Source organism: Egretta garzetta, unplaced genomic scaffold, assembly GCF_000687185.1.
Source record: "Egretta garzetta isolate BGI_Z169 unplaced genomic scaffold, ASM68718v1 scaffold650, whole genome shotgun sequence".
Classification (NCBI taxonomy): domain Eukaryota; kingdom Metazoa; phylum Chordata; class Aves; order Pelecaniformes; family Ardeidae; genus Egretta; species Egretta garzetta.
Window position 1 is genome coordinate 48386 of NW_009258374.1, and position 9723 is coordinate 58108.

Sequence of the window (9723 nt, forward strand, 5' to 3'; positions counted from 1 at the left end):
CCCCTTGTCCTGTCACAGCTGGCCCTACTAAAAAGATTGTCCCCACCTTTCCTCTGGGCCCCCTTTAAGCCCTGAACTGCCGCAATCAGCTCTGCCCGCAGCCTTCTCTTCTCCAGGCTGAACAAGCCCAACTCTCCCAGCCTGGCCTCATAAGAGAGGGGCTCCAGCCCTCGCATCATTTTAGTAGCCCTCCTCTGGCGCCGCTCCAACAGTTCCATGTCCTTCTTGTGCTGAGGGCTCCAGAGCTGGATGCAGGGCTCCAGGTGAGGTCTCGCCAGAGAAGAGTAGAGGGGCAGAATCACCTCCCTCAACGCTGGCCACGCTTCTCTTGATGCAGCCCAGTGTACAGTTTGGCCTTCTGGGCTGCCAGTGCACATTGCCAGCTTATGTCCAACTTTTCATCCATCAGTACCCCCAAGTCCCTCTCGGCAGGGCTGCTCTCCATCCTTTCTTTGCCCAGCCTGTACTGATACCAGGGGTTACCCCAACCCAGGTGCAGAACCTTGAACTTGGTTTTGTTGAACCTCATGAGGTTCACATGGACCCACCTCTCCAGCCTGTCCAACTTAAATATCCATAACAAGTTATTAAAAGAGGTGATTGCAAACCAGTAAGTTTTGGCTGGCTGTTTTGCAGGAAAGACATATGCTGTTTATGGCCTTACAGCCCTAGTGTATGACTGCTGTTAGTGTTCTCCAAAATGTGTACCTGAGCAAACAGATACCCCAGACACAACATTGTCCAAGGCACTTATGAACAACTACTTCGTATTTGGCAGTTTGCCAGGCTTCAGACTCCACTGTGCTGCCTGCTGCCTTCATTAGGGAAGATACATTTAGTCTGCAGTGCATGGTTATCTTTAATTACCATCTTGTTTAACTAAGATAGACTAGTGAACATCAAAAGCCATGCAGCTCTTCGGAGAACCAATTACTATTCTTAAATCTCCTAGCAATCCAGGCTACAGTCAAGAGCTTCAGTATTGCATAAATATACCTCCATATCCCAGTTTGGAGTTTTGGCACTACAATCTACAGAAGAATGAGAAAAGAGAAGTTACAGGGAAGGGATTTGTTGAGTCCATTCATTTGAAGAGAACATTTGACATACCTTAATACTAACTTGGCAGCAAGATTGCAAGACTAAGCGAGTGCTTCGAGGTTGGAATTAGTGAGCTGCTTGTGTCTCACTTCGACAGTGACCTGCTCCATGGGGATTAACTTGTTGCTATACAAACTGTAGACAGCTTAAGCCAAATTTGAGGCACAAAACTCATCCATGTTGATTAACTAGAAATGCCACAAGTTCTTCGCTTTCACACAAACCAGAGTACGATATATTTCTGACCAAGTCTGTTTCCCATTTATTTCCCATGATTATTTATTTCACATTTATTTCCCAAAGGAACAAAGAAACATTTTTTCTGTACAAGTGTCTACATAAATACTGAGCAGAGTAGATTTCTGCAGGCAAGTTCTTGAGAGACAGGTGAATTGACAACATTTAAAGCAAAAAAAATTACTTCACAAAAGTTTAGATGTTCCCAGTACTCATTTGGCTCCTATCTGCTTATGGCCAGCAGCCAGTGTAATTGAGCCCACCCAATAATTCATTTATTTTGTAGTTATGCACAGGTCAGAACTGTTACACTGTGTTACCTCTTAGCCTTACTTGCCCTGTGGCCATCTGACAATCCTATGATTGTAGATGTGCCATTATTAGCGTGAAGAACTACAAAGCATGTTGGGGGCTCTATTAGCATAAGAAAAAGCTTGCCAGTATTCTGTCATGCTTCTTGAAGGCAAGTAGTAGTCTCTGTTACTATTCGTGGCACTACCATTTGTCTAACAGAACATGCATCTCTGTTCACGTTTAATTATCAAACAGGCCTTGAAGACAGAACAACCCTAGTTTTCTGTTTAGGAGAGCAACAATACAAATAGCGCCAAGGCTAAGAGCAGCAGCTTCTCCTCTGAACTCTGTAGTGGCTAGGAACATCGCCTTGGGAAAAACACTGTTCTTACACAAAAGATAAATTCTCCATTTTAAAGATTATGTTAGATGTTTTCCTTGAGAGCGGCAAGTCATTGTTTTCCAAGCATAAGGATTTTTCTGTTTTGTTATGTTTTCATTAGTCTCTACATTAGGAGCATCTAAGCTGATTGGTGAGTTAGATGGGACAGACACCACAGTCAAACTGCTACTAGCTTCCCTTCAGCAAAATATGTTGATATAGTTTCATAATCAGTTTGATTCAAGACTATACTTCTTAAAAGGACTAGTCTGGAGTTGTTGCCTTAGTATTGCTCCCCTCCTGGCATACACATTCATGCTACTGCCTTGTACTGCTGCAGGTCAATTAGGGAGCCAAACAGCTGAACGCAAAATTGGTTGATTTAATATCCAAAGGATAAGTCTTACCAGCTTTACTACAAGTGATAAAGCCAGCAAAAGACAGCAGAATACATGACCAGGTAGAGAGAAAGTTCACCACATTCACCATCCAAACACAATTTAGTCGGCATAAAGCAATCAAATTACCCACTTGCCTTTCCTATTGCTAAAACAGTTGACAAGTATGAAGACTATACTACATTCTTAAACCCTGCCGTCAGGGAACAGAGAAAGAAACTGGTTGAAAGAAGGGCCCAAAATCAAAGCAAACACTAGCACCTCTACAGTAAAATGGTGCAAACATGTATATGAAAATATTCACGCAAAAGTAATCAGTGCAACCATTCTTGCCTTCATGAAAGAGCTTTTATAGTACTTACATCTCATATCAGTAAATTAAACCACTGCTTTTACCTGCCAGCAGGACAGATACTCATGTTACAGCTCTAGAGTATAGATTAGCCATTTGCTATGCAGATCATTAGCCTCATGAAATAAAAAAACAAATCCATCCTCCACCTCTCCCTAATCTCTCAGTATGTCTGAAGGAGGATGCTGGTGCTATTGTTTATAGAGTCACTGTGCAACTAATCCAGAGAGACTGCTATAAAATACCATACCTTCACAGGATGTTAGAATGGCTTCAGTTTGTTCAGAAATTGACCAGTTCAAGGCTGCAGAAAAACAAGTTTTTTGCTTAATGATATATTAACATCCTGTTACGAATGAAAACATGAGTGCATGCTGGCATTTCACAAGGTATGTTTGATCAGAGGGACGAAGTGCCTGTCTGTCATGTTGAAGATCATGAATGGCAGAAAGGCCATTGAAGACTGTTGTTCCTTGGGACATCCTGTTGTGATTAGATATCGGTTACTACAGAAAAGAGATCAGTGACTGATCACACTTAAGAACTCCATAGTACTGTGTATTTTCTAATATTCTGCACAGTAACTGAACTAATATCCACAGGAGTTCTTCCTCCAGTATGCTGCTAGAGATTTGCCACTATAACAACACTTCTCACGAAACAGCAGGGAGTCACAGGCTTTACTGTAATCCAATAATTCATTAACTCCTTGTCCTCATAAGAGAGGGAAATAAATCCAAAAGAGCACACAGCAGCTTCCAAATCCCATCACAATTCAGATATTCTAGTTGCAGCAATTTGATACAAGTTTAATAATTTCAGGTGCCTACCATGGATATTTTTTTCTAACTAGGCACCAGAAGTTAAGAAAAACATTACAGTTCAAACTGTGAAAGAGTTTGAGGAGTAACTAGGTAATAGGGTCTAGCTTAAGGCCAGATCTTTCCCCAAATGAACTGAAAGCTTAATGGAAATCCATAGCTGAGTGACTTTATAACACATAAAACATCTATTTGGCAGTTTAATTGACTAAATTACATTGACTCCTATCAAAAGAGAAGCTTTAAGCTAGAAAGAGATGCAAACCCACAAGTGCAAGGTTATGCTACTACATAAACCATCTCCTCCTCCTTCCTTAACTGAGCAGCTTTAAGTATGGATTTCCTTGAACAGTATTTTCACACTGTACAGTTACAGTCCCTTCAACAGGGCAAGGCAGTATTTGCACTGGTTTAGTACAAGTCACTGTAGACTCTCTTCTACCTTAGTTCACTTTCAAGTAATAGAAGAGCAGTTTGAGGCTTATCCAAAAGTCTCCTAATTTAACTATCACTTCTAAACTACTATTTCAGTGGCCTTAAAAAAGTCTTATATGAGCCCATTAATTGATGCAGGTATGTAATAGCCTCTGCAATAGTCCTTAACTTCCTCTTACCAGTCCTGATGGGCAGCCTTCATATAAAGGATTTAAAATTTGGCAGATGTTATTTTCCAATGTCTGTAATGGAGAGGTTGGATGTCACGTGAGAGATTCTAGCTCTTCACTACCTCTCATCTATTAATTATCATCTTTTGCCACTCCTCTTTTCTCAAATTCATGCACAAATTCAACAAGTGTAGAAAAACCCAAACAAACAAACAAAACCTAAAAAACTCCAGCCCCTTAGAGTTCCACAAAATGGCCACAAGAAAGCTAAGACAGAGAGGCCATGGGCAGAACACCAGCTTCATTTTGCACATCCTCCTCAGATTAATCTCACACTAATTGTGTTTTCCTTAAATCACTCTCCTACAAATAGTAGCAAGTGATGCAAGGCTTAGGGCTTATTATAGCTCTAAGCAGCATGGTCTTAGGGCTTTTTTCAGGCCAGAAACTGTCTCTATTAGATGAGTGGCCATAGCCTTGCAAGAGAAATAGGAGAGCAAATCAAGATGCCTTGCCTTCAAATTTCTTCAGAGATAAATAATCTAAGAATACAAATAGAGTAATTGACTGTCTACAGAAGTAACTTAAGTCCTACTTTAAAACTATACCCAATGCAAATAAGAACCTACACCTCAGAGGAGCACTGCAGTAGCTTTAGCCTACAGACTGAAAGACGTATTACTGACATACAGCACTAAAACAAGATGTGTGTGCGCAACTCACCTCACGTGAAGTTTGTTTCACTATGTGGGTGTTCTCACGGAGAACAAATAATGTTATACGTACCCATGTGGTCATTTAATTCATGTGCATGCTCCTCCTACATACACAGGTAATGAACTCCATTATCTACCATCCAGCCAAAAGGGTGATCATTATATGATGCATTTCACGAACCACACTTTTTTGATCCCCACCTGCTTATCCATAACCTGATGCACCAGTCCCAACTCAGTGAAGCAAAGCTACTAAAGTCAGAGTTCAAGAGGCTTCACCCTCTGGATACTCTCCCTGTCCAGTACAAAGAAGAATTAATGCACTGAGTTTCATGAGAAGAGATAGACCTGTGTTTAATATATGTTGGGATCTATTTAAGGAAAAATATAGCCCGAGGAGAAAGGAACAGTATCTTGGAACAGAATGTACACAGAAACATTTGGAGAACAAACTAGAGGAATCTTTTCTCCCTCTGTCCAATTTTTAAAGTGACGCTGAAAAGGTAAGACAGTTATCTGAAGCAGTGAGGGAAATTAAGAACTGTCTTGCCCTCCAAGCCTGTGGCAAAAGCAGCTTTTGCCTCTGTGTAGACCCATTTCATCAACCCAAGAACAGATGACTTCCCGATTTTACAGCGGAGGAGGGGGTTACCAGTAGTACACTTAATACTGTAATAGAAACTATTTCTACATTACCACCTCCAAAAGAAAGGAGAAAAGCAAGCTTTCCTCGTTTTCAGGGTGAATAGCAGGTAACACTGTTGTTGCAAGAGAATAGGCTGAATGACAAATGACTTAAAAGTAGTTCATCACCAGATAAGCATAAAGCTATTCTCAAAAAAATGAAAACACTCTTGATGATGTATCTGTCAGCTAAGACAGCTGGAGGGTTGATAAAGCACCATCTTGCATAAGCCAAATCACTTCAGCAGCTCTGCAGTACATAGACAAAAAAAGATGTATCATACTATTTAAGAATTTCTTGCAGGAGTCCATATGCTTGCAACACATGCGGATCTTGTCAGGTTTTAGTTCATGAGGCACTTCATCCAAACAGTGACAAGGATTCTTCCTGACCTGAACTCCTAAGGCTGGATGGCACTTCACCAAACCACAGGATTCAGAGCTTTCCAGCCCCACAACCACCACAATCTATTTTACAGCATAGCCATGCCTTGCTATTTTCTCAATGGGCCACATTAACTAAGTGCTAATTAACTGGGCTATCTTAACCAAGTACTTCAGTTCAGCTTTCAATCTAAAGTTTTCACGTCTCTCCTCCTCTTGTGTCTATGAAGGAAGCTAAAAAGCTATTTGCTGTACTATTTCATATCTGGTATAAAAACATACAACTGCACAAGTTTTCTAGAAAAGCCCTTGCATCTACTGGCAAGTTGTCAGGCATCTAATAGGGTTATTTTCTTAAAAACTTTTTTTTTCCCCCCTGCCATCTGCATCAGAACCTCTATATGCAAAATACAGAGCCTACAACAAGAAGCTACTCTGAAGCAAAATTCTGTAGAGCTATCAGGAACTACAGGATAATTCATTTTCTTACATAATTGAAAATTCACTTGATTATTTGTAAAAAACATTTTGCTTTGAAAAAGTCACTATTACAGTTTCACAGAGACTAGAGCAAGAAGCACTTCTGCACCTTAAAATATTATATGATTGCTGCTACAAGTAGTAAGCTGACTTTTTTAATGAAAAGCTTTAGACTTTTGAGAAATCAGTGTATTTTAAGCAGACATTTTAAAGTCACATAGAAAGTAATTCATTCAGTCATATGTGGCATAGAACCATTTAACACACAGATTAAGACGTTCAATAGATAACCCAAGTGCCAAAAATATGCCTAACAGACACAAAAGTGACAATCAACCTTTTAACTATTAAAGACAGATGGACAGCGTGAGCTGTTCTTTCACTCACAATCAACTAGAATTGAGAGCACTGAAAATTGCTATCAAGTAAGACTTTCTTCAAGCCTGCAACAGACTGGTAAAAACAGATAGGCAAGACAAGCATCACTCCCAAATCAGTAATATAATAAACTTGTAAGAGAATGATGCATTATTTAGTGTTGCAGAGTTTGTAGGTACAAATGCCCAAGAAATAAGACTTGATACAAGACGATTAAGCATTTCCAAAGGTAGACAGTCTAAATTTACGTAAGTATTCCCCTGAAGTTAAGGTTATTTTATTACCTTGAAATCACATGCTGTGCATCCACCTGGGCACAGTTAGTACACAACTGCATTTTCATTTTTCAGCAACATCTATAATGCAGATTCCTTATCTGTGCAAAATCTTTCAGGGAAAAACACACACCATGTTTCAACGTTACTCATAACCTGAAAGGGCTGTAAACAAACCAAAAATGTCAGGCCCTTATGATAGTATTACAAAGAGATAAAGGAGTCCAACAAAGCCAAAATTAAGACTGAAATTCAGACCATCAGGCATTTTGCGCATCAGTGCAACTGTCAGATATTTAGCCCAGCTTCAAGGCTAGAAACAGAGGGTAAGAGCTGCACTTGGTGTCTAGCTTCCCTCCCATCTCAGAACAGAAACATTTTCTTAGATTTACAAGTCAAATCATTCTGTTCACCTAAACAGCTGTTATTTTTTGTTCCTGACAAATATCTAGCTCCCCACTTTGAAGAGGGAGAGATGGAACTGAAGCCAATACCAGTGCCTGCAAAGCACAGAGTCTCTAGAGAGTGCTCTCAAGTATTTTTGGGAATCTTAGTCAGCATAGACCAGCCCATGGTTAGCTGGCAACACTCAGAGTTCCCTTAAAAAAAAAAAAAAAAGATTCAAATGCCCATTAGACAGCTGTTTGGAAGCTGCATAGATCACTTAGTAGTGGGAACTATCAGCTCTTTCGCAGCTATTTGGAAGATGGAGTTATTGTCTTCATCATGAAGATGAAAAAGGTACAAAAGTATTACAGCTCCCAAATAGCTGTCTGGAGAGGGACAAAACATTTGAGAAATATCAGTATTTGTTTAAACAGTGAAAGTGCTAACATTTTATTTGTTTCACAAGCGAGTTACATCCTTGTCACTCTTGCAGATACTGAGAACATGAGAGGTTTGCTGTCCAATCTGGACAGAGAGGTGGTTGTTCCATCCGAGTTCACACAATGTCTACACACTGGCAAGCTTGTGGGGAAATCAGCAGTTAATTTGTTCTATCCTACTACTTTAAATCTTGTTATTCCACATCTCTAAACATAGGTTAGGAACCCAAGAGCTTGAATGTTTTTCTTGTGTTCCCTTCAACTGAAGTCCACTAAAAACAAGGGTGGACAAATGTGTTAACCAACTGCAAGACATAAGAGACACTGAAGAATAAAATCATACTACTTCTAGCTAAACGAATGAAAACAATAATTTAAAAAATAGTGGGTAGATACAACAGCAAGTCTTAAATGCTATGACACCACGTGAAACTATGTTACACATGCAGCTTATATAGAATACCAAGGTACTAGAAAATTTTCAGTAAATAGTTGGGCCAACCAGACAAGGCACAAGAGCACCCACGTAACCTTGAAGTGATACACAACATATTTTATAAGCCTACTACACATACAAGAGTGAAGTCTGAAGAAACCTAAGGACCTGCAACTCTGTTCCAAAAAATCATTGCAACAGCTTCTGCTGTAAGGATGATTAACCTTGAATTTTACAGACAAAGACCCTGTTTACATGGTTAGAAGTCCAAATCACTTGAATTTAGTTTAAGGAAACTCTGCATTTAAACAGTCTCATTTTAACAGTAAAATTTTGTCCCCAGCTTTTTGTATTAGAAGTCATCAACATGAAGAGTGTTCCGAGCCAGCGTGATTATCCCAATACAAGCCTAGTTAAATCATCGTAATTTGCATTAAAAAATTCTCCAAAGCCAGGCTCATCTGTTAGAGAGGAAACCTTACTACCGTTGCTTTTAAAGTAGCCTCAAGTAATCTACAGACACACACAGGTGGACAAAATAAGAGCTGTTTCATCACACCAACCACAGTGACCTTAGCCCTTCCCCAGGCAATTCCTGCCACATCATACGCTTAGATCTCTAACTCTGATTAATATTAAACTGCTATCATAGGCAATTCTCAGTCAAAAAGAAAAGCTGAGCACTGAGGTGTGCCCCCCGACGTACGCCTTTCTCCCACCCCCAAGCAGCAGCGTATTTGTACTCCTCCTCTCCGCTCTGTACACTCACAGGCACACTCCCCCTTCTTCCCTTAGGGGGACACTTACTCGCACCCCTCTCCATCCCAGTTTTAATTACACAGATCCTAAGACCCGATATCTGTCACAGCGGAATTTTAAAGGCAATTTAAGCCAAGCCTAGGCATACCCGCAGAAGGGCCTGCTCGCAGGCACCTCTACAGAGGCCTGCTTTCCATCAGTGACGTTTTGAATTGAAAGCCGTTCACGGATTTGGAAGGAGACCAGAGCCGCCTCCCTCTGCCCCGCCACACACCCACCCGCACCCCGAAGGCACGGCAGCTTCGCTTCAGAGCGTTGTTTTAAAACAACGACGACGGTGGGCACCAACCTCTCGCCCCCCCTCCCTTCCCCCGGGGCAGCGACCGCAACAACCCAGTGCCCCACCGCAACGGCGGGAGGAGGGGGAGAGCCTCAGCCGCCACTCACAGTTCCGGATATCGGAGATGAAGACCGCCAGGCCCCGCATCCCATCGCCCTTCGACACAGCAGGCATCGTGGCGCTCGATCACGGCCGCCCAACGCACACTAAACCTCCACAACTGCCACCGCCCGCTCTCCCCGCGGGGCTCCCCA

General features: G+C 41.3%; 1 protein-coding gene across 2 annotated transcripts in view; it reads right to left on the reverse strand.

The window, feature by feature from the left end:
* AP2A2 (adaptor related protein complex 2 subunit alpha 2) overlaps positions 1 to 9717 on the reverse strand; it is a 48679-nt gene extending 38962 nt beyond the window's left edge. For both annotated transcript variants that reach the window (XM_035895123.1, XM_035895127.1), the window contains exon 1: positions 9577 to 9717. In XM_035895123.1, coding sequence (XP_035751016.1) covers positions 9577 to 9643 — 67 coding nt within the window. In that variant the 5' untranslated portion in view covers positions 9644 to 9717. The remainder of the gene's footprint in view (positions 1 to 9576) is intronic.
* Positions 9718 to 9723: the final 6 nt, after the last annotated feature.